Genomic DNA, 25271 nt, shown 5'->3' with positions numbered 1-25271 from the left:
TTGACCAGATGCTAATAAATGTATGCACAGAAGGCTAGTGGCAAAGCATCAGGCTCCTTTGATGCAATCTCCATCCCAAACTCAGCTCTGGGAAAACAGGAAAAGATGTGGTATCATTACAGTCTGCCTGTAGCCCAAGCTTTTAACTCTCCCAAGTACCTGTTACTTAAGACTTACCTCTTTTATGAAATGAAAGGCTTGGTTTTGGTTGAACTTTAGGCAATTAAAAGGTGTGGCAAGATATTTTTGGCAAAGTTAGGTGCTTTGGCAAAAGGACAGGGAGAGGCAAAGCAGCCTCCTCTAAGTGTAGTATTTCTTTTCTCTTCTTTCTTTTTGAGACAGTTTCACTCTTATTGCCGAGGCTGGAGTGCAATGGCACGATCTCGGCTCACCACCACCTCTGCCTCCTGGGTGCAAGCGATTCTCCTGCCTCAGTCTCCCGAGTAGCTGGGATTAGAGGCATGCGCCACCATGCCCAGCTAATTTCGTATTTATAGTAGAGACGGGGGTTTCTCCATGTTGGTCAGGCTGGTCTCGACCTCCCGACCTCAGGTGATCTGGCCTTGGCCTCCCAAAGTGCTGAACTTACGTGTGAGCCACCATGCCCAGCCTTAAGTGTAACATTTCCTACATTTGCCCAAAAGGGCGTCAGCTTCTTAAGCAGCTTCCTCCTTTTCCTCTGGATGACAGGAATCTCCCAGCTCTGGCCCCTTCCCTTTACAGAGAAAGTCCTAGCCGTAAGGCCCAAAGTTTCTACCACTTCAGTATCTGGCACTCAGATTCCAGGACTCCCGGTCATGTGTGGGAAGGGGAGCCACAGGCTGCAAGTAAATGGGCAGATAAAGAGAGATCCTTGGGTCAGGATCTTGATTTAGTTTCCAGACACTGTCATTCCAGTGTGTCAGCTATGGGATGGCAGTAATCAATAACACGTTTGTGTATTAGTAAAAATTCTGGACTTTAAAGCTGATGCTGGATAATTGTGAAGTCAAAACGGGAAATTTTTTGTATGACTGTAAAACTAGCTATTTTATTGTTGATATCTCATCATCATGAGACAAAACAATTATATAGAATTATATGTCAGACTGACATGAACAATCTTTTTTTTTGAGGCAGAGTCTCGCTCTGTCACCAGGCTGGAGTGCAGTGGCTTGATTTCGGCTCACTGCAACCTCTGCCTCCCAGGTTCAAGTGATTCTCCTGCCTCAGCCTCCCGAGTAACTGGGATTATAGGCATGCGCCACCATGCCCGGCTAATTTTGTATTTTTAGTAGAGACAGGGTTTTACCATGTTGGTCAGGCTGGTCTCGAACTCCTGACCTCAGGTGATCCGCCCACGTTGGCCTCCCAAAGTGCTGAGATTACAGGCGTGAGCCACTGCGTCTGGCCCCATATTGAATTTTAAGAGGGTATGCAGAAGCCAACATACAGCTAATTCCTGTCTGTTTCTGAGGAAGCCGTTCCTTCCTCATGCTCGAGATCTCTTTTTGTCAAGCCCTAGGAGGGAGGAGGGAAGGTAACGGAAGGCTTATTTTCTCCAGGCAGTTACTTCATTCTACCATTTCATCAAAAGTTTTAGGATTTTTCCTAATACAGTGTGCTGGGTTGGGTTTGGTGGGATGTGGCATAGTGGACCTAAAAGAAGCTGCTTTGGATTGTGGCCAAGTTGAATTGAAGTCCAGATTTGGCCATTGACTTAGCTGTGTCACAGCCCTGGCAAGTGACACTTGCTCTGAGCTTCAAGTTCCTTTTCTATATTAGGGGGTATTATGTATCTTGCTGTGTTATTCAGAGGATTATAATTCATGCCTGTGACTGACTGGCACAAGAGATAACAGATGACAGATGAGCAACTGGAACCATCTTTGAGCCCAAAGCATGGTAACAGGCATTGTGGACGATGCAACATAATGACTGACAGAAAGGTACAGAAAGGGAGGTACTCTCTTTAAAAAATTGTGAGAGTCTTATTCTTGGTAAGACTAAATTAGCAGCTAAGTGATCAATGGGAAAGGTGTTTCAGAAAGCATTTTTGTTTAATGCTAAGATCACTTCAGTTTCCAAGGTCATATTAAGAAACATCCAATTTAGAGAAAAAACTCTGTAATAAGTTCAAATACCAAAGCATAAAGATGAGGTAACACAGTGCCTGTGCTGCATGGTTATACAAATGAAGCAAGAGAAGGTAGTGATTGCTTCTAAATTCTCACTGAAAATCCGATTTAAAGGTTTATTGCAGTCTAGGTATTTTTAATTTTTCCCTTGATTATCAAGATGGTTGATGCTAAAAAGTACTGTTAAAAAACTAAAATGCTTTCGAATATGGAACTTTTTTTTTTTTTTTTTTTTTTTGAGACGGAGTCTCGCTCTGTCGCCCAGGCTGGAGTGCAGTGGCCAGATCTCAGCTCACTGCAAGCTCCGCCTCCTGGGTTTACGCCATTCTCCTGCCTCAGCCTCCGGAGTAGCTGGGACTATAGGCGCCGGCCACCTCGCCCGGCTAGTTTTTTGTATTTTTTAGTAGAGACGGGGTTTCACCGTGTTAGCCCGGATGGTCTCGATCTCCTGACCTCATGATCCGCCCGTCTCGGCCTCCCAAAGTGCTGGGATTACAGGCTTGAGCCACTGCCCCCGACGTGGAACTTCTTTTAGTTGAGAATTGTTAATATGGAAAAGGTGAGTTGGACTGGTACTTCTTGTGCTCTGATTTTTTTTATTTTTATTTTTTTTGAGACAGAGTCTTGCTCTGTCACCCAGGCTGGAGTGCAATGGTGCAATCACTGCAACCTCCACCTCCCGGGTTTAAGCGATCCTCCTGAGTATCTGGGATTACAAGCGTGTGCCACCACGCCTGGCTAATTTTTGTATTTTCAATAAAGACCGAGTTTCACCATGTTGGCCAGACTGGTCTTGAACTCCTGATCTCTAGTGATCCACCCACCTCGGCCTCCCCAGGTGCTGGGATTAAAGGTGGGAGCCACTGTGCCGAGTCTCCAATTTGCTTTAAAGGCAATAATGAGATGAACTATCAGGCAACTGGGATCTATTCCAAGTTCTGAGATTTTCTTTTGCCTGGGCTATGTGACGATGAGCAGGTGTTTAACTTCACAGGGCTCAGGCTCTTAACCGACTGAATGAGGTCACCACCTCCCGTCAGGTAGAACGTGTTAAACATTTTGAACTCTTCGGATTAAGGCTAATTGCTACTGGGATTATATTTACGTATAATTAAGCAACTCTAAGCAGATTAGGTGCAAGTTATTAATAAGGAACAGACAAATGCTGTCTAAGGCAAAATTTGCATACAAGGTAATACATGATTACCCCAGTTGTTTACTGTGGAACGTGGGGTCCCATGAGGGAAAACTAAGTACATCTCTTAGCCTTCCAGGTTTTTCCCTATCATGGTATAAAAACTTACTTGAGGCCAGGCATGGTGGCTCATGCCTGTCATCCCAGTGCTTTGGAGGCCGAGGTGCGGGCGGAGGGGGTGGGGGGGAATCTCTTGAGGCCAGGAGTTCAAGACCAACTGGGCAACACAGCAAGACCTTGTTTCTTAAAAAAAAAAAAAAAAAAAAAATCTACTTAAATATCAATAAGATAAATTCATGTATTCCTATAAAGACACACATCCCTTAAGTAAAGCCAGTCTACCATTTGTTTAGGAGAAACGGTTTTTAGATTCTCTTCTTCTAAAAAGTAATTTGACCTCTTTGCCTCATCCCAAATCCCTGAGATTTTGAAAGGATAAAGCCACCAACTTGGAGCTCTTTCAAAGGATTTATTTGCTACAGAATTGCTTGAGTCCACCAATGAGAAGAACTCAGGACTTCTGTGTTTAAAAGGATTTTGCTTACTGCTTTATTTTTACAAGTGCTGCCATATCCAAAAAGCACTTCTTTTTGCCAGCATTTGGCATGTCAAGAAGAGGTTAGAAAAAGTTAGAATCTATAGATGTCTAAAAATAGGAAAAAAAAAAGAATATTTAATCCTCATTTGGATAGCTCCTGAGTTGAAATCACATTCATCTGCAAAATAACTTTTTTAGGTCAGAATGCTGTATTTTTAACCACAGATGCTGACCTTGACCTTGACTGGTGAATATTTCCAGGCACCATATGGATGACAGGACAGATGCCAATCAGTTGGCCAAATCTGATATATGCCCTACCTGGCTTGTGAAAATTTTTAAGTATCTCTTAACCCCAAACCTCCTGGTTCTCTGAAACCGACTGTCTTAATCTGATTCCCAATACTTTTAAAAACAAATAAACAAAATATTCCCTGAAAGATCATACATATAAGTATTTGTTGCCTGTGAACAGATACAGAGAAACCAAGTACAAATGTGCATTAACAATTCAGCGACGTAGCTGTGGATCTCTGGATGGCTACGCAAGCTGTGAGAAAGTCCCCCACTGGCTTTGCACTTGCTGTGCACCAGACGCCACCATCCAGGCAGCATCAACCTGAAGAGGGGGTGAATCCCAGCAGCTGCTCGATAGGCTTAAACCGCCACTCGTCAGCCTCCAGCTCTTCTACCAAACCAGCTAGTTTTTCCATCCGAGCAACTTGCTGATCTGTAAAGAGTCAAGGAGAGAATACTATACAACAATGTATTACTCATGAGACTGCCACCAGCCACCAAGATGATGACTGGTATAAAAATAATTTCTAGGCCGAGTGTGGTGGATCATGCCTGTAATCGCAGCACTTTGGGAGGCCGAGGCGGGCGGATCACAAGGTCAAGAGATTGAGATGATCCTGACCAACATGGTGAAACTCCGCCTCTATAAAAATACAAAAAATTTAGCTAGATGTGGTGGCATGCACCTGTAGTCCCAGCTACTCGGGAGGCTGAGGCAGGAGAATCGCTTGAACCCTGGAGGCAGAGGTTGCAGTGAACCAAGATTGTGCCACTGCATTCCAGCCTGGCGACAGACAGTGAGACTCCGTATCAAAAAAAAAAAAAAAGTCAATTTCTAGATGGATTTTTTTCCCCTCAAGATTCTCTCTTTTTTTTTGCGGGGGAACGGAGACTTGCTTTGTTGCCTAGGTTGCTGTGCAATGGCGCCATCTCAGCTCACTGCAGCATCTGCCTCCCAGGTTCAAGTAATTCTCCCGCCTCAGCCTCCCGAGTAGCTGGGACTACAGGCATCCACCAGGGCCCGGCTAAGTTTTGTATTTTTGTAGAGATGGGATTTCACTATGTTTGCCAGGCTAGTCTCGAACTTCTGACCTCAGGTGATCTGCCTGCCTTGGCCTCCCAAAGTGCTGGGATTACAGACATGAGCCACTGGGCCTGACCCTCAAAATTCTCATAATGGGGTCTTATTCTATGCTGGTCAGAAGCTTAATTTTTTTTTCTCTCTTTTTTTGAGACAGTGTTTCACTTTTGTTGCCCAGGCTGGAGTACAATGGCATGATCTCAGCTCACTGCAACCTCTGCCTCCCGAGTCCAAGCGATTCTCCTGCCTCAGCCTCCTGAGTAGCTGGGATTACAGGTATACGCCACCATGCCTGGCTAATTTTGTATTTTTAGTAGAAATGGGGTTTCTCAATGTTGGTCAGGCTGGTCTCGAACTCCCGACCTCAGGTATCCGCCTGCCTCGGCCTCCCAAAGTGTTGGGATTACAGGCGTGAGCCACTGTGCCCGGCCTATTCTTTTTTTTTTTGAAACGGAGTCTTACTCTGTTGCCCAGGCTGGGGTGCAGTGGCGCGATCTCGGCTCACTGCAAGCTCCGCCTCCCGGGTTCACACCATTCTCCTGCCTCAGCTTCCCGAGTAGCTAGGACTACAGGCACCTGTCACTATGCCCAGCTAATTTTTTTGTATTTTTAGTAGAGACGGGATTTCACCGTGTTAGCCAGAATGGTCTTGATCTCCTGACCTTGTGATCCGCCTGCCTCGGCCTCTCAAAGTGCTGGGATTACAGGCGTGAGCCACAGCGCCTGGCCTTTTTTTTTTTTTTTTTAAAGTCGGAGTTTCTTCTAATGTTAAAAGTCATTTTAGACTGGGCATGGTGGCTCATGCCTGTAATCCCAGCACTCTGGGATGCCAAGGCAGGTGGATCACAAGGTCAAGAGATTGAGACCATCCTGGCTAATATGGTGAAACCCCGTCTCTACTAAAAATACAAAAATTAGCTGGGCGTGGTGGTGGGTGCCTGAAGTCCCAGCTATTTGGGAGGCTGAGGAAGGAGAATCACTTGAACCCAGGAGGCGAAGGTTGCAGTGAGCCATGATCATGCCACTACATTCCAGCCCAGGAGACAGTGAGAGACTCCATCTCAAAAAATAAAAAAGTCATTTTAAAATAAAATGATCACATTTTCAGGATGTGCCCTATTCTTTTTTTTTTCTAGAGACAGGGTCTCACTCTGTCACGAAGGCTGGAGTATGCCTCCTGGGTTCAAGCAATCCTCCCACGCCAGCCTCCCAAGTAGCTGGGACCACAGGCATGTGCCACCACTCTCTACTAATTATATATATATATATATATATATTTTTTTTTTTTAGAGATGGGTTCTCACCATGTTGCCCAGGTCAGTCTTGAACTCCTGGGCTCAAGCAGTCCTCTTGCTTCAGCCTCCCAAAATGCTGGGATAAGAGGTGTGAGCTACTGCACCCGGCCCGGATGTGCTCTGTTCTTAAAAAAAGTACGCATCCTCTATGCCATAGTGATTTGTGGACTAAAATCCTAGCGTTAGAGGCAATTACAGCTTTTACCCCTACATAATGTTTCAATGGAGAAATGGTCTGGTGGAGGAATACAGTTTGTTGATGCAGAAATGAAGGCCCAGTGAGGCTTAATGTAACAGAAAAGGTGTTACCAGGATGTTAGAGTATAGATAGACCAGGAGGTATCATACAAATACTTGGAGATGATGATGGTAACCAGTGGAGGACAACAGTAAAAGGAAGTTTCGGACAGGAGAGGAAAAAGCAACACAAGGCCGGGCACGGTGGCTCAAGCCTGTAATCCCAGCACTTTGGGAGGCCGAGACGGGTGGATCACGAGGTCAGGAGATCGAGACCATCCTGGCTAACACGGTGAAACCCCGTCTCTACTAAAAAAACACAAAAAACTAGCCGGGCAAGGTGGCGCGTGTCTGTAGTCCCAGCTACTCCAGAGGCTGAGGGAGGAGAATGGCATAAACCCGGGAGGTGGCGCTTGCAGTGAGCTGAGATCTGGCCACTGCACTCCAGCCTGGGCGACAGAGCGAGACTCTGTCTCAAAACAAACAAACAAACAAACAAACAAACAAAAAACAGCAACACAAGAGGAGCAGGAAGCACTGACTCCCTAGACAACCAACTTTTTTGTTTTTCAGACAGGGTCTCACTCTGTTGCCTAGGCTAGAGTGCAGTGGTGCAATTCCAGCTCATTGCAGCCTCAACCTCCCGGGCTCAAGTGATCCTCCCACCTCAGCCTCCCAAGTAGCTGGGACTGCAGGTGTGTGCCACCATGCTTGACTAATTTTTTTTTTTGTAGAGATGCGGTTTCACCATGTTGGCCAGGCTGGTCTCGAACTCCTGACCTCAAGTGATCCACCTGCCTCGGCCTCCCAAAGTGCTGGGATTACACTGCACCCGGCCCCAACCTTAAGGCTCAATGTGGACATTATGACTAGATTAAGACCTAGAATGTTCTTAAATTTAGGAAGTCCACTAAAATAGCCTTGCTGAGTTTGGGGGTTTTTGTCACAGCCTCATCCAACCCCCAGCAAATTTATTCTCACAGTCAAGTACACAACACTCATGTGCTTACCATGTTTCACCTGTTTAAGCGTGGATGCCACTTGATAGCTAAAAACAGATTCGCAGAGGAATCTCTCAGAGCCATCTACAAACAAAAGGAGAAAAGGTTTTAATCTACTGTAAGGGTTTTATGGCTTCTGATAAACCAAGTAAACTTGTTTCTTCTTTTCCCTGCTTCTACATTCAGGGTCTAGTTCTCAGTGTTTACAAAGATGGGATCTGTTTCATTTAGAACTAAGACTGTTATAAAAGCTATTTATTCTATACCTAGAATATTAAAATAGTCCCTCTACTTAAGAGTTTAAAAATAGTGTTTAAAAAAACAAAAACAAGAAACCTCAGTCTGATGTCCTGGTCAACACTTCCCTGTTCCCAACCTGAGAGTTCCTTTACGTTCTCCTGTATGTCAAGCAAACACTGGCAGCTGACACATTTGGCCATGTGGCTGGCTCCTGTGGTATCAAAATATAAAGGTTCACCAAAACTCCAAATCATTTTCAGTCTAAAAAACAAAGCTAAGGAAAAAACAATTGTTGATTTCTAATATATCAAATTACATCACTCTGATAAACACAGAGCACTGCCGGGAAATTTCATTCTGTGAACGCAAACTGTAACCTTGATTTTCCAACTGAACCAAAACACTGCAATTTGGATGATGATAAGAGTATGGTGCAAGTTCAGAACCTAGCATTGTACTGGTGCCAAGAACTGCCCAATAAGAAGTGGCCAACTCAGTTGCCACAGCACTTGGAAGATGATCATGAAACACAAGCTAGTTCAAGTTATTCCTTGTCAGGCAAGAGCTGATACAGCAAAACATATTCTCAAAAATTTATGGCTCATGTAGAAACATTTGATTTTTAAAAGGGTAGCAGAAACCATTTGGGGGATGTACCTTATTGCGAAAATCCTAAAACAAATGGGGAGAGAGGACACAGCTGTCCTTTTTCAGGCAGTACTTCATGTCAGCACTACTAGGCCTCAAGCATTCACCCATCAGTCATGGGTTGTTGTGTTGGCAAGGTATTAAGTGGCAAGGAGACAGGACTAACACATTCTGGCCTCATGCTGAGTTTCACACAAGGGAGATCTTATTTCAGAAGTCACAATAACCAATTACAAAAAAAAAACAACTATAGCTACTGTATCCAAAGAGCTTGAATATATAACCAAGAGGGCATCCTTCCAATGTTGTCTTCAAAGTGATCAAAAAAAAAAAAAAAAAAAAAAAGAGAAAAAGAAAAAAATGAAAGTATAATTATTGGGATGTATACTCTTTATATTCTTCAGAGAGAGTGTCACATTCTGTAAATTCAAACTTTTTTTTTTTGAGACCGAGTCTCACTCTATTGCCCAGGCTGGAGTACAGTGGTATAATCTTGGCTAACTGCAACTTTCACCTCCTGGGTTCAAGCAATTCTCCCTGCCTCAGCTTCCAGAGTAGCTGGGACTACAGGCGCCCGCCACCACGCCTGGCTAATTTTTATATTGTTTAGTAGAGACAGGGTTTCGTCATGTTGGCCAGGTTGGTCTCGAACTTCTGACCTCAGGTGATCCGCCTGCCTTGGCCTCCCAATGTGCTGGGATTACAGGCATGAGCCACCATGCCCGGCCTTCAAACCTCTTTTAAACATATGTGTGATACGGGATATGATCCCATCTTCTCCACCCAGTCCCATTTCTCTGGTTGAATATAAGTTACTTCTGAGCTGCTGATCACCAAACTGGGCAAATAAATATTTTCATTTTAAATTGACAAAATAATAGCTGGGTGTGGAGGCAGAGATTGCAGTGAGCTGAGATGGTGCCACTGCACTCCAGCCTAGGTGACAGAGTGAGAATTCATCTAAAAAAAAAAAAAATTAACTATTACACTGACAATCCAGTTTAAAGATCTAGACAAGGTAATACATAACTGAGTTTTTTTTTTAGATAAGAGCAATGAACAGCAAATAACTACAAATTCCATGACAGGAAGAGGGACTGTTGAGAACATTTGACACCAAAGATGTAATTTATTATAGGTCTTCTGTGTAAATGGTATGTCAGTAGTCATCATCCTATTCATACTCTTGCTTAAAAAGTCCAATTATAACTCATACTTTATTTTAGAAAGAGGAAAGCATAGATAGAGTTTACTTCCCAGGTGGTTTGATCCTGAACTTTAGGATTACACACATGGCAGTGGGAATTATGGGCTATAAGGATCAGGCCAACATGTATATGGAAGCTCCTGGAAGTGCCCCCTCTCACTTATATTTAATCACAGGCACCATTAGGATAAAATGGTTAAGTTGTGATATTTGCAAATTTTCCTTGGTAATGAACTTCAAAGCAAAAGGATATAAGCTAAACTTTCAAAAAGGCACCTCTGCATGTCACTCTACCACACCATATGCCTGCGGAACACACTTTTGCTGATTTGCAGCTCCCTATTAACCACAAAGTCCAACTGCTTCTTAGCCACCCTATTAGATGTGATATCAGTACTAGTCTAAAGCCTGGAGAGCAGAGTCAGTTGGGGGCAATCTCTTCCATTTAGAAACTGTAATCAAACCCTTTGTAACACAGCAAGTAGCAATACATCAGCTTTCCTCATAAGGGACAGGCAAAGGTTATAAACAGGGAAAAGTTCAGTAAATTACCCAAATCTAACACCATCCCCAAATCCAATAAATTAGGATGGTAACAAATACATTAAAAAGAATACTACCTCACAGTAGGAAATAGACAATGCCAGATAATTTATACTTCAGTGGCTACAATGTCTCTAAAATATAGCCACTGATGGGCTGGAAGGCAGTCTTGAATGTGCTCAGTAATAACTGGGTGAGGACAATTTTGGTCAAGGGCAGGAGAATGCTGAAAACTGCTGCTTATGTGAGGTGTCTGTTCTCAGACAGCAGAGGCACAAAAAAGTTAATTCACAAGGTTAACTACAGATGATTTAACTACTAGACTCATGAGGATAAAACATCAAGTTGAACCTGCTGAGATTAAAAACAGCATCCATCCTTGATTCCTAACTGGTTTTGTTCCTTACTCTTGACAGGCAACCCTGTGCTCTATTTTCATATTCTTTTTTTTTTTAAATGGAGTCTCGCTCTGTCACCCAGGCTGGGGGGCAGTGGCATGATCTCAGCTCACTGCAACCTCCGCCTCCTGGGTTCAAGCAATTCTCTCAGCCTCCTGAGTAGCTGGGACTACAGGCGCATGCCACGATGCTTTTTTTTATTTTGGTATTTTTAGTAGAGGCCGGGTTTCACCATATTGGTCAGGCTGGTCTCGAACTCCTGACCTCAGGTGATCTGCCCGCCTTGGCCTCCCAAAGTGCTGGGATTACAGGTGTGAGGCACCATGCCTGGCCTCTATTTTCATATTCTATTAAACTATTACTGGTCAGGTACATGTGTGTTAGATTTATTGTATAACAGAATAGTATCACCTATAAACGTGGTAGAAAATGCTTCCAAATCCAACATCCTTACATTAAGAGTACTCTTTTCAATTTAATATTCTTGATTTGACCAAGAATATTAAATGGGTTTAGGGGTTGCTATCTCTACATTATTTTTCACAGTCTTTAAGTGTAAGCAGCTTTAAGATTATCGGTAAAACTTGAAATCTAAGAAACACAATCAAAACTGTGCACTGTGTATTTATACTTACTATAAATGTATCCTACAACAGAGACCCAATACATTTCTCCATGAAGCATATTGAGATGGAATATAAATGGATAGATCTATAACTCATTAGAACGTCAACATTCAGACTAATCTCAGAAGCCTTTCTTCTTCAGTATCTCCACATAATTTGGTGTATACTCACAAAGAATGCTGATAGCTTTGAGACTGTGGAGGTACCTCCTGTATTAAATTCCTCTTATAGCTAAAATTTAAATGACTTTAATCTTAGAGCTCCATTATTGAATACTGATTCTTTTGCTGCTATAAAACTCATGAAGCAATTTAAATGTCTCCCACTTTTGATTTGTTTTGTGGGAAACTTCCTTAATACTAGATCTCTGCTGCATATAAATGAAGTCATAATATAGTTTTAGCACCAAATATGGTAACCGGGCCCCAATTGTTCACTACTTCCAACCAGACTCAGTAATACTAACTTGAGTATTTAGTTAACACAATTAAAGAAAATAAAAAGGCAAAGAGAGAAGTATATATATCACTAATTACATATGCTACCTGGTCATCTACCTCACCACTAGTCATAACCCAAACCAATGCTAGGGAGCTCTACGGTCCCAGAGTCCCCCGGTGGTTTCCTGTCACAAATGATTTTGGGCTTAACCCATAACTCTTTTTATTATTTCTGATTATTCATCACCCCCAAGGCCAACTATAGTTTGTATCTTTTCTTTTTTTTTTTTGAGACAAGGTCTCCATCACCCAGGCTGGAGTGCAGTGATGCAATCACAGCTCACTGCAGCCTGCACCTCCCAGGCTCAGGTGAACCTCCCACCTCACCTTCCTAAGTAGCTGGGACTACAGCCACATGCCATCACACCTAGCTAATTTTTGTATTTTTTCTAGAGACAGGATTTCATCATGTTGCCCAGGCTGGTCTCGAACTCCTGGGTTCAAGCAATCTGCCTGCCTCAGCCTCCCAAAGTGCTGGGATTACAGGTGTGAGCCACTATGCCTGGCCGATAGTTTGTATCTTTCTCACAGATATTCCTAGATTAGTTTAAAAATACATTTGTGTAAATTTGAAATATTAAGGCCAGGCACAGTGGCTCATGCCTGTAATCACGGCACTTTGGGAGGCTGGGGTGGGCAGATCACTTGAGGTCAGGAGTTGAAGCCTGGCCGGGGCAACATGGCAAAACCCTGTCTCTACTAAAAATACAAAAAAATTAGCCAGGTGTGGTGGTGGGCACCTGTAATCCCAGCTAGGAGGCTGGGGCAGGAGAATCACTTGAACCTGGGAGGCAGAAGGTGTAGTGAGCCAAGATTGAGCCACTGCACCCCAGCTTGGGCAACACAGCGAGACTCCGTCTCAACAACAACAACAACAACAACAACACAACAAAACAACAACAAAAAATTGCAATAAAGGAAAAAAGATCAATATATAATTAAGCACTAAAATGCTAGAATCAAGTAAATTTTGAATCCTTAATAGGTTATTCCCCAAAGCTTTTTTTTTTCGAGAGAGAGTCTTGCTCTGTTGCCAGGCTGGAGTGCAGTGGCACGTTATCGGCTCACTGCAACCTCTGCCTCCCAGGTTCAAGTGATTCTCCTGCCTCAGCCTCCCGAGTAGCTGGACTACAGGCGTGCGCCACCACATCCAGCTAACTTTTTTTTGCATTTTTAGTAGAGATGGGGTTTCACCATGTTAGCCAGGATGGTCTCGACCTCCTGACCTTGTGATCTGCCTGCCTTGGCCTTCCAAAAATGTTGGGATTATAGGTGTGAGCCACTGCACCCGGCCTCCCAATGCTTTTAAAAAATTTATTATTATTATTTTTTGAGACACAGTCCCATTCTGTCACCCAGGCTGGAGTGCAGTGGCATGATCATGGCTCATTGCAACCTTGAACTCCTGGGCTCAAACAATCCTCATGCCTTGGCTTCCCAAAATGCTGAAATTTTAGGTTTGAGCCACCACTTCTGGTCCCAGTGTTTTTCAAAATATGGAAGACTACCTTCATGAGAAGGGCCTGGATGCTGGTAAAAAATGAATTCCTGAACTACACCCTAGACTAATTCAGAAGCTCTAAGGTGGGCCCAGAAATATGCATTTTTATTTATTTATTTATTTTTTTGAGACGGAGTCTCGCTCTGTCACCCAGGCTGGACTGCAGTGGCACGATATTGGCTCACCGCAACCTCTGCCTTCTGGGTTCAAGTGATTCTCCTGCCTCAGCCTCCCGATTAGCTGGGATTACAGGTACATGCCACCATGCCTGGCTAATTTTTGTATTTTTAGTAGAGAAAAGGGTTTCACCATGTTGGGCAGGCTGGTCTCGAACTCCTGACCTCAGGTGATCCACCCGCCTCGGCCTCCCAAAGTGCTGGGATTATGGGCGTGAGCTACAGTGCCTGGCCAGAAATGTGCATTTTAAGTAAACTCTTCAGGTGATTTTTATGCCTCCTGATAAGAATTATTAGTCTAGCTCTTCAAATGACATGGTTACAGCCTGTACCCTGATCTTGGCCAGTCAGTCAGCCAATGATGCTGAACAAGATAGTGAATGATTTGACGCCAATCTGGCTCTGGTGCTAGAAAAACCACACAGTATCATGCTGCAGTGGGTCAGGAGTCATGTTCACATAAAAGGGCACTGTATTAGCTTTTATTCCCTCTTAGAACCTTTCTGACAGGGTGAATCTATCTGTAGATTAATCATACTATAAAAAAACACATCAAACCTACTACCATGGGAGGTAGACAGGTGCCAGGATAAAGCAAACTGGAGTAGGAGGTCAAGAGAATTCCTGGATTCAGTGCTGACTCTGTTTTTTTTTTTTTTTTTTGAGATGGAGTCTCGCTCTGTCACCCAGGCTGGAGTGCAGTGGCTCGGTCTTGGCTCACTGCATGCTCTGCCTTCCGGGTTCATGCCATTCTCCTGCCTCAGCCTCCGGAGTAGCTGGGACTACAGGCGCCTGCCACCATGCCCAGCGAATTTTTTTTTTGTATTTTTTAGTAGAGAAGGGGTTTCACCGTGTTAGCCAGGATGGTCTTGATCTCCTGACCTCGTGATCCACCCGCCTCGGCCTCCCAAAGTGCTGGGATTATAGGCGTGAGCCACCGTGCCCGGCCAACTCTGTTTTTTTGAGACAGAGTCTCATTTTGTTGCCCAGGCTGGAGTGCAGTGGCATGATCTCGGCACATGGCAACTTCTACCTCCCAGGTTCAAGTGATTCTCCTGTCTCAGCCTTTCCAGTAGCTGGGATTACAGGCGCCTACCACCATGGTCGGCTAATTTTTGTATTTTTAGTAGAGATGGGGGTTTCACTGTTGGCCAGGCTGGTCTCGAACTCCTGGCCTCAAGTGATCCGCCTGCCTCGGCCTCCCAAAGTGCTGGGATAACATGGAGGAGCCAGAGTGCCCACCCCTACCTCTGCCTTTAACCTGGTCAAATCACTTAACTTTTCTGGATCTAAATAACTTTAGATGACTTCCTTGATTTCCAAAGTCCTTTTCAGCTCCAACATTCTGATTCTGGAGCAAGACTGTTTTTAAATATATTATTTTGAGATGGGGACAAGAGATGAAATGTAGAGCTGAAATCAGGGCAAACTCATCTTTAATCCACTTAATAGCTTCTTTACAATTAATATTCATTGCAGGTCTGAAACCAATTATTCAGAAAGCAGCATGAGATCACCTTCTAACATCTCTCCAGCTCCTTTGGGGTAGGTGAAAAGGGCTTTCCGTGGTGGGGCAAGGTCTGAGACACTGAAACCAGATCCAGTGACAGAACTTCCACTGACCCCACCAGCTGAGGAGGATGATGATGAAGCAGCCATTTCCTCTCTAGCAGAGTTCTTACTTCACTACAGAGAAAGAAAAACAGCAATTGGCAAGTTTATGGAAGTGAGAGTGACAACATTTCATTCTAGCTGCCGTAAGGGTCAGCATGCAGTTTTGTAGAGTTAGCTCCCCGTTTTTCTGTCCTCTCTACTTTCACGATATTTTATTGATGTCTCAGGCCAAAATATCAGTCAGGTTTTGAACTGAAAATAAGCTTAAGAATAGTATATCTACTTAAAACACGAATTCCTACCATTAGCAAACTGTTTATGTCAACTGAGATTGACTGTGGGTGATTTATGAGTTATGAAGGGGTGATATGGCAGTGCCAAGGCAGAAATTTGACTGAGGAAATAAGTTATATGAGGATAAAAGCATCACACTTCACAGGACAGTTTGTCTTGGATACATCCTGATCAAGCCACATCAAGAAATTATAATATTTTCCAAATAAAATTCCAGAGTAACACTGTGTTCTGTTCCCAGGGAAGGGGAACTAGTTAGGAAATACCTATTGGCCTTCTCATTAAAAATTAACTTTTGGCCAGGCACAGTGGCTCGTGCTTATAGTCCCAGCACTTTGGGAGGTGGAGGCAGATAGATCACCTGAGATCAGGAGTTCAAGACCAGCCTGGCCAACATGACGAAACCCTGTCTCTACTAAAAATACAAAAAAAATTAGCCAGGCGTGGTGGTGGGTGCCTCTCATCCCAGCTACTCGGGAGGCTGACGCAAGAGAATCGCTTGAACCCGGGAGGCAGAGGTTGCAGTGAGCCTGGGTGACAGAGCAGGACTCTCTCTCTCAAAACAAAACAAAACACACACACAAAATTAACCTTTTCACTCAAATGTAATACCCAAACTTATCACTTGGTGGCGTCCCAAAACTGGAACAAAAAGTTCAGGAAACAATCTTGGAAATCACGGCCTATTATGAACAGAGCACCTGTGAGTGTTTAACCTTATTTCATATCAAAAAATGCAAATGTTATAGAGAAAACTGTCCTGAACACATGACACCTTACTAAAGTTCAGAACAAACACTCTCTTTGCCACAGAAGCTTACACGACTTTAACAAAAATTCTAAAAAGTGTATATAGTATTTTATTTCCTTTTTTTTCTTTTTTTTTGAGACACAGTCTTGCTCTTGTCACCCATACTAGAGTGGCACGATAGCAGCTCACTGCAACCTCCACCTCCTAGGTTCAAGCGATTCTCCGATTCTCCTGTCTCAGCCTCCCAAGTAGCTGGAATTACAGGCATGAGCCACTGTGCCCATCTAATTTTTGTATATTTGGCAGACACGGGGCTTCACCACATTGGCCATGCTGGTCTCGAACTCCTAACCTCAGGTGATCTACCTGCCTTGGCCTCCCAAAGTGCTGGGATTACGGACATAAGTCACTGCACCTGGCCTCTTTCCATTTTTTTTAAAAAACAGAGATGAGGTCTTGCTATGTTGCCCAGTCTGGCATGTATATATGTATGTACGTACGTATTTATTTACGGAGTCTCACTCTGTCGGCAGGCTGGAGTGCAATGGCATGATCTCTGCTCACTGCAACCCCTACCTCTCAGGTTCAAGCGATTCTCCTGCCTCAGCCTCCTGAGTAGCTGAGACTACAAGCACCGCCACCACGCCCAGCTAATTTTTGTATTTTTAGTTGAGATGGGGTTTCACCATGTTGGCCAGGATGGTCTCCATCTCTTGACCTCGTGATCTGCCCTCCTCGGCCTCCCAAAGTGCTGGGATTACAGGCATGAACCATCATGCCCAGTCAGTCTGGTCTTTAACTCCTGGTCTCAAGTGATCCTCCCACCTTTTTTCCCAAAGTCTCACTGCGCTCAGCTCTCTAAAAAGTGTATACAGTATTTTTTAAAGAAAAAATGGCTAGGTGCGGTTGCTCACACCTGTAATCCCAGCACTTTGGGAGGCCGAGGCGGACAGATCACGAGGTCAGGAGTTCAAGACCAGCCTGGCCAACACAGTGAAACCCCATCTCTACTAAAAATACAAAAATTAGCTGGTCATGGTGGTGTGCGCCTGTAATCCCAGCTACTCAGGAGGCTGAGGCAGGAGAATCGCTTGAACCCGGGAGGCGGCGGTTGCAGAGAGCCAAGATTGCACCATTGCACTCCAGCCTGGGTAATAGAGTGAGACTCCATCTCAAAAACAAACAAACAAACAAAAAAATTAGCCGGCTGTGGTGGTGGGCACCTGTAGCCTCAGCTACTCAGCAGACTGCGGCAGGAGAATCACTTGAACCTGGGAGGTGGAGGTTGCAGTAAGCTGAGATCACTCCATTGCACTCCAGCCTGTGTGACAGAGCAGACTCTGTCTCCAAAAAAAAAAAAAAAAAAAGGTTTAGGGCCACGCTGTCTAATAGAACTTTCTGCCATGACGGAAATGTTCCAGTGTTCTATTTCTGCACTGCGCAATATGGTAGCCACTAGCTTCATGTTGCACCTATAAACTGGTATGACTGAAGAACTGTATTTTAAATTTTATTTAATATTAATTAAAATTTAAGTAGCCACATGTGGCTATTGGCTGCTGTAATGGATAAAGTTCTAGTATTTAGATTAAAAATAACTTTATATTGATTCGTACACTTTAAAATGGCTAGTGGTTAATTTTATGTTATGTGAATTTTAACCCAATTAGAAGAAAGGACTTCAAAAAGGATTGTACGCTGGTGGCTAATGCCTGTAATGCCAGTACTTTGGGAGGCCGAGGCAGGCAAATCACCTAAGGTCAGGAGTTCAAGAACAGCCTGGTCAACATGGCGAAACTCCATCTCTACTAAAATACAAAAATGAGCTGGGCATGGTGGCAGGTGCCTGTAATCCCAGCCACTTGGGAGGCTGAGGTAGGAGAATAGCTTGAACTCAGGAGATGGAGGTTGCAGTGAGCCGAGATGGTGCCATTGCACTCTAGCTTGGGCCACTAGAGCAAAACTCCATCTCGGGGAGCGGGGGTGGGGAGGAGGAAAACGGATTGTAAAATGAATTTTCCTCTATAATGGTCAGACAGAATTTTAGCTGAGCTGTTTTTTTTTTTTTTGTTTTGTTTTTTGGCCAGTCAGGTGAAGCAGCGGGAGTGGAAAAGAAACAAAGAAATCTGTAACTGGTGGTGATCAGTTAGTGGAAACACCATCGTACCTAGACCAGACTGATTTTTTTTCTTTTTTTTTTTTTTTTTTGAGACGGAGTCTTGCTCTGCCACCCAGGCTGGAGTGCAGTGGCCGGATCTCAGCTCACTGCAAGCTCCGCCTCCCGGGTTTACGCCATTCTCCTGCCTCAGCCTCCGGAGTAGCTGGGACTACAGGCGCCCGCCTCGTTGCCCAGCTAGTTTTTTGTATTTTTAAGTAGAGACAGGGTTTCACCGTATTAGCCAGGATGGTCTCGATCTCTTGACCTCGTGATCCGCCCGTCTCGGCCTCCCAAAGTGCTGGGATTACAGGCTTGAGCCACCGCGCCCGGCCTTTTTTTTCTTTCTTTCTTTTTTTTTTGCTAGTCGCAAAATGAACATATTTATTATAAAAAAGTTGAAACCTATTGTTTTGAGGCAGGCTCTCGCTCTGTCACCCAGGCTGAAGTGCAGTGGTGTGATCATGGCTATTGCAGCCTCAATCTCCTGCGCTCAAGCAATCCTCCAACCTCTCAACCTCCCAAGTCGCTGGGACCACAGGTGCATTCCACCATGCCCAGCTATTTTTTTTACTTTTAGTAGAGACAACTTCTCACCATGTTGCCCCCAGGCTGGTACAGATCTCCTGTCTCAAGCAATTTTCCCACCTTGGCCTCCCAAAGTGTTGAGATTACAGGTGTGAGGCCACCATGCCTGGCTGAAATTTATGTTTTTTTCTTTTCTTTTCTTTTTTTTTTGAGACGGAGTTTCCCTCTTGTTGCCCAGGCTGGAGTGCAGTGCTGCAATCTCGGCCCACTGCAACTTCTGCCTCCCGGGTTCAAGCAATTCTCCTGCCTCAGCCTCCCGAGTAGCTGGGATTATGGACATGCGCCACCATGCCTGGCTAATTTTGTATTTTTAGTAGAGATGGGGTTTCTCCATGTTGGTCAGGCTGGTCTTGAACTCCTGACCTCAGGTGATCCACCCGCCTTGGCCTCCCAAAGTGCTGGGATTACAGGCGTGAGCCACCGCACCTGGCCATGTTTTTTGAAAATAGAAAAAAGTGAGGAAATGAAATACAAATATAAAATTTATATACATAAAATCCAGTTTCCTAGTAAGGATAATGATACAGTATGTCTTGAAACACTGGCTGTTCTGTTTGCTTAATTTTGTGATGAAGATTTAAGGTTGTTAGAGAAGCAGAGCTTGGTTTCTGATTTCATTACATGTCTATAAGTAACACTGATTAATAGTGAAGTGGGAACCGGGAACAACAGTAGGACAGCTATTATAACAAGACTGTCAGCAAAAATGCAAATTGATTAATGACATTTTATTTTATTTTATTTTTTTGGAGACAGAATCTCACTATGTTTCCCAGGCTGGAATGCAGTGGCACGATCTTGGCTAACTCCAGCCTTGACCTCCTGGGTACAAATTATCCTCTCACCTCAGTCTCGCGAGTAGCTGGGACTACAGGTGCGTGCCACCAAACCCCACTAATTTTGTTTATTTTTTGTGGAGATGAAGTCTCACTATGTTGCTCAGGCTGGTCTCCAATTCCTGAGCTCAAGTGATTCTCCCACCTCAGTCTCTCAAAGTGCTGGGACTATAGGCCTGAGCCACTCTGCTCAGCTGACATTTTCAATCTTGTTATTAGATCACTCTTCCTTTTTTCTCTGAGCTCTGATAACTTTCCAAATTGTACTCATATCCACAGAGGCAACATCTTTTGGAGTTAGATTAATATCCAATCTTCCGGAATACACTGGGTCAAAATATAACCTGACAAGTTTTTGAATTGTTTTTGAACTTAAGCAGTAAGGGATCAGGTCCAAATCTCTAAGTGAATACCTGGTGGGATTCAAATAAAGTATACAGACAACTTAGCCACCTTTTGGAGAGTAGCTCAGTCTTTATTTCCCATCAGTTCAGAGTAGAACCCACGGTGAACTGTATATATCTTACCTAAGATTTAAAACTCTATTTTTCCTACACCCTGATAAACGCTCTATTCAGTTGCAAATGCTTTATACTTTATATTTTGAAGTCAGGTGCTCAGCAGAGCACCCAAGCAACTGCTAGAGTGAGGACAGCTTCAAAAGGTAGCCACAATGTGACTTCTAAGCTGAATATAATCAAAGGAATTCCCTTTCATCCTGTTTTCTTTCAAACTCTCAGAACTACTATCGTTCCATACACAAAACAGCCAGGGTTAAAAACTGGAGCACAGAATTAGCACAAAGCTAACTTTAAATAAGCAGTTTTCTGCTGAGGTGGAAGGATAAACCTAAATAACTTCTAGCTCTAAAGATTTCAGTTAAATTTTGAACGCTACCAGCAAGTGGTAAATGAGAGTAAAGCAAAACTAATAAACCCTAGGTTGTAACTGCTCTCAGGGCAGGCATTAACTGATCACCAGAACCAAACATAACACCTGGCCTATAGTAAGGAAGTAGCTGTTCATTTCAGTAAATGTTTGCTGAGTGAATTAAATATTTCACAGAAACCACAGATTCCTTAAAAGTCATCTAACCCAACTTCCTCATTTTATACATGAAAAAATAAAACTGAGGTGTAGAGACAATTTTAGCTTATCTACTGTGACATTCTGAAGCAATGGCTTGTTGGCATGTCATCTGTCATGTGCAAGGTAAAGCAGCATAGTGGGTAAGATTATGAAGCCTCTCTGAGTTCTGGTTTTGCTACTTACTTGCTGCAAGACTGTGGACAAATCATTTCACCCATTTATGCCTAGTGTTCCATTATTGGAACGCTAAGCATGTGGGAGTTATTTATATCCTACTGCTCAAGGTCATTGCCAAGGTCTGATGGCAAAAATGTAAAAAATTGCAACTTCTGGTATTTTTTTTTTTTTTGAGATGGAGTTTCGCTCTTGTTGCCCAGGCTGGAGTGCAACGGCACGATCTTGGCTCACTGCAACCTCCGCATCCGCCTCCCCCTCCGGGATCTTTTTGTTCCTTGGTTGTCTTATCTGCAAAACGGGAAACAGGTTGAGTACCCTTCATCCGAAATGCTTGGGACTGGAGGTATTTTGGATTTCGGATTTTTTTTCCAGGTTTTGGGATATTTGCATTATACTTAATGATTAAGCCTCCCAAATCCGAAAATCTAAAATTCAAAATGCTCCAAATAGCACTTCCTTTGACCATCCCATCAGTGCTCAAAAGTTTTAAATTTTGGAGGATTTTGGATTTCTAGATTAAGGATACTCAACCTGTAATAACATTACCTACCTCACACAGGTGTGACAAAGATTAATTAATACACGTAAAACACTTGGAACGGTTACAGGCTTAGTAAACACTTCATAAATCTTGGCTATTCAAAATCATTAACAGAGAGTTACTCCTGCGTGTTTTTTCCTATGCAGATCCCAGTTTTTCATACTTACTATGAAAAAACCTCATGGAAAAAGTCTTAATTCTCTCCATCTAACAGAGTCAGCAAGCTCCCAGAGGCGAAGGAATCTGCTCAGGAGGAGGGCCAATACCTTCTATTAAGCACTTTACAATTTTTTTTTTTTTTTTTTTTTTTGAGACGGAGTCTCGGTCTATTAAGTTCTTCTATTAAGCACTCCAGGCTGGAGTGCAGTGGCGCGATCTCGGCTCGCTGCAAGCCCCGCCTCCCGGGTTCACTCCATTCTCCCGTCTCAGCCTCCCGAGTTGCTGGGAACTACAGGCGCCCGCCACCACTCTCGGCTAATTTTTTGTATTTTTTTTAGTAGAAACGGGGTTTCACCGTGTTAGCCAGGATAATCTTGATCTCCCGACCTCGTGATCCGGCCCGCCTCGGCCTCCCAAAGTGCTGGGATTATAGGTGTGAGCCACTGCGCCCGGCCTACACTTTCATTTTAAGGTTCATGATCTTAAGAAACATCCTGCCACCTTCGAAGTCTTTCTACCCTCAATGCCGAGCACAGAACCAGGGTCACAGTGTTTCCACAGTGCTTCCTGAGCATTTCGGATGAATGAATGAAGAACAAATGACAGAACGCAGGGCTCAGCAAAGGTCATGCAGGAGATAGACAAGCATGGTGTCATCAGTATTGGTTCATTACGGATTTTTTTCTCATTGTGCAGATCTATTCGCACAACTCTATTTTCAACTAGTCTGCAAGGCCCACCGGAGGTGCTCAGTAATGTTTTGTTGAACAAATACTGATGAAGTATCCTGGGATTTGGCCCTGTCAGGGAAGTTGGGGCTGACAGTGGAGGTCCTCACAGGAGAGTAACGATGCTTTGTGGACAGATTGCTGTGTCCGAGCTAAGATGCGTAAACATTTACTTCATGTACGGCAGGGATGACCTCGCATTCATAGTGTTTTGTTTTTTTTTTTTTTGAGACGTGCAAGCTCCGCCTCCCGGGTTCACGCCATTCTCCTGCCTCAGCCTCCCGAGTAGCTGGGACTACACGCGCCTGCCACCACGCCCGGCTAATTTGGTTTTGTATTTAACACGGTGAAACCCCGTGTTAGCCAGGATGGCCTCGATCTCCTGACCTCGTGATCCGCCCGCCTCGGCCTCCCAAAGTTCTGGGATTACAGGCGTGATCCACCGCGCCCGGCCTTCATAGTTTTATGAATATAAATTCCTTTCCTTTCTAACAGATATATGCCTATTTTCTTAAAAAGAGTAATTCCTTAAAAGTTCCCACCCTAGTACAAAGGCAAATCATTACAAGCAATCATTAAATTCCATCATCAAAAAATCGTTCCACTTCAAAACAGCTGGATGACAACCCAAACCAAATAGACGCCGCAGCTGTAACTGGGGGTGGGGTGGGCGTGGAGAGAAAGTGGCCAGAGAGGGGAGCGGCCAGAACACCAGCGGCTCCCAAGCTAACTCCTAGCCACGTTTCCCACCCAGCTGGGTCCCCAGGAAACGACGCCATCGGCGCTGTCCCACTGCGCAGGCGCCATTCTTGGCCCGCATGCGCACTCAGTCAAACCCGGCCTGGGAAAATTTCCTGTCGCACGTCTGCTACAGCAGTCTCCTGTTTCTCCTCCTACCTTCTCCATTTTTCTAGTCCCTGCAGGTAGGATCCTAGGGGTTAACTCCCTTTTCACCAAGCTCCCGAGGGCCCTTGAGCCTCGGCCTCTTACCTCAGCGGCTTTAGCACTTTCCCCTGCGGCCCCGCCCCCGGACCAGCCGGAGCGGTTACGCTCAGCACGACGAGGACGGCGGCGTACTCGCGCCCCCACGTAGGGGCCCGCGGCGAAGGCGGCGTGCGCGCGTCCGTGCCGTGGTGGGCGTGGCCGAGGCGGAGACGCGAGGAGGGGAGCAGAGAACGCGCTGGCGGAGAGGAATTCCGGATTCTTTGCCTCCTCGCCCTACCTTGGTTTACCTGCAGCCGCCTAGTCCTCTTCTCCTCCTTCTCTTTGATGATTCGGGTCCTCGGCTTCCCTCACGATATTGCAGAAAGACACGGCTTTCCTCTTCCTCTCCAAACCACCTCGAAGCAGGGTTAAGTTGGTTATTCCCGCCTTTCCTTCCGAGCAGTCTCGTAGCGCAGGGCCATGTAGGACAGGTAGATGCTGCATTTGCTGTCTCCGCGACGACTACCTGTTTTTCCGGAGCTCTTGTTCTGAGGGCCCGACTTTCACCTTAGTCTGCTTTTGTGGGGAACTTTTTTTTTTTTAGCTTTCGCCTTGAAAGTGTTTTTTCATTGAGAACTTTAGAGGCCTCAGGGAATAGTCCACTGGGTTGTGATGTCATCGACTATTGCTAATGATGTGCTCTTTTCCTCTGTCCATGTCGGTTTACCTTCTATGTTGTTATTTCTCACAAAACCTCTTCGTGGTTCTGTAAGCACACAAATCATCAATTATTATTTTGTTTTATTTATTTTTTTGAGACGAAGTCTCGCTCTGTCACCCAGGCTGGAGTGCGGTGGCGCGATCTCAGCTCACTGCAACCTCCGCCTCTCAGGCTTAAGCGATTCTCGTGCCACATCAGCCTTCCGAGTAGCTGGGATTACAGGCGCCCGCCACCACGCCTGGCTGCTTTTTGTATTTTCAGTAGAGATGGGATTTCACTATCTTGGCCAGGCTGGTCTTGAACTCCTGACCTCAGATGATCCGCCCACCTCGGCCTCCCGAAGTGCTGGGATTACAGACGTGAGCCACTGCGTCCACGTTGGCTTGAGCGTTAGTGTATTTAGTAAGGATCAACTTGTTTTCTTTGGAACGCTTCAGTATTTTGGGCTTCAAGACTAAGCTGTACGTGGTAGGAATATTGGTTGAATTTAACCTCAGCTAGCCTATAAGGAACATTTGTTTCCTAAATTATGGATCCATTAAGTGGTGTGACCAGAAGCTTGGCTTCTCAGTGAGTGATGTGCATTTTGTTGGGCAGTGGCCTGTAGAAACTGGATTTCTCCCCTCAGCAGTATATTGGTCTGAGAACCATATTGGTTAAGTTGTTATTAATTTACTGCTTTGACAAGCAACTGGAACCGATTATTTGGTATGAATTTCTAGCACCTCTGAAAGTACTTAGGGGCTTTTTTTTTTCTGGATGATTAAGTGTATTAAATGTCCCTCATTGTCTTTATCTTGCTAGATAGAGTTTGCTGGGTGCAGTGGCTTACTCCTGTAATCCCAGCACTTTGGGAGGCTGAGGCTGATGGATCACTTGAGGCCAGGAGTTCCAGACCAGCCTGGCCAAAATGATGAAACCCAGTCTCTACTAAAAATAACAAAAAATTAGCCCGGGGTGGTGGTGGATGCCTGCAGTTCCAGCAACTTGGAAGGCTGAGGCAGGAGAATCACTTGAACCCGGGAGGCATAGGTTACAGTGAACAGAGATAGTGTCATTGCATTCCAGCCTGGGCGACAAGAGCGAGACACCGT

At 44.6% G+C, this 25271-nt stretch overlaps 2 protein-coding genes across 9 annotated transcripts in view; one reads left to right on the top strand and one right to left on the bottom strand.

Annotated features, from left to right (window-relative positions):
- Window positions 1-3761: 3761 nt before the first annotated feature.
- On the bottom strand, window positions 3762-23671 carry ANAPC16 (anaphase promoting complex subunit 16). Of its 4 annotated transcripts, XM_033209625.1 has the most exons (6): window positions 23523-23641; window positions 21342-21392; window positions 18526-18537; window positions 15118-15286; window positions 7771-7845; window positions 3762-4580 (listed from the first exon to the last, which is right to left on the bottom strand). In XM_033209625.1, the coding sequence occupies exons 4-6, from the start codon at window positions 15257-15259 to the stop codon at window positions 4465-4467; spliced, it is 333 nt and encodes a 110-aa protein (XP_033065516.1). In that variant the 5' UTR covers window positions 15260-15286; window positions 18526-18537; window positions 21342-21392; window positions 23523-23641; the 3' UTR covers window positions 3762-4464. The 4 variants fall into 4 exon arrangements, with proteins under 4 accessions (XP_033065516.1, XP_033065515.1, XP_033065514.1 ...); XM_033209624.1 differs by lacking the exon at window positions 18526-18537 and having other exon boundaries at window positions 21111-21392; XM_033209623.1 differs by lacking the exons at window positions 18526-18537; window positions 21342-21392 and having other exon boundaries at window positions 23523-23671.
- Window positions 23222-25271, top strand: part of ASCC1 (activating signal cointegrator 1 complex subunit 1) — a 120129-nt gene continuing 118079 nt past the window's right edge. For 3 of the 5 annotated variants that reach the window (XM_033209617.1, XM_033209620.1, XM_033209621.1), the window contains exon 1: window positions 23222-23455. The gene's annotated coding sequence lies outside the window, so the exon portion shown is untranslated. Of the gene's footprint in view, window positions 23456-23615; window positions 23884-25271 lie in introns of those variants that run through there. The other 2 variants (XM_033209619.1, XM_033209622.1) reach the window with 1 other exon arrangement.

This window comes from Trachypithecus francoisi, unplaced genomic scaffold (genome assembly GCF_009764315.1).
Source record: "Trachypithecus francoisi isolate TF-2019V2 unplaced genomic scaffold, Tfra_2.0 Lachesis_group9, whole genome shotgun sequence".
Lineage (NCBI taxonomy): Eukaryota > Metazoa > Chordata > Mammalia > Primates > Cercopithecidae > Trachypithecus > Trachypithecus francoisi.
Note: the sequence above shows the minus strand (reverse complement) of the source record. Positions and strands in the feature narration are given on the sequence as shown.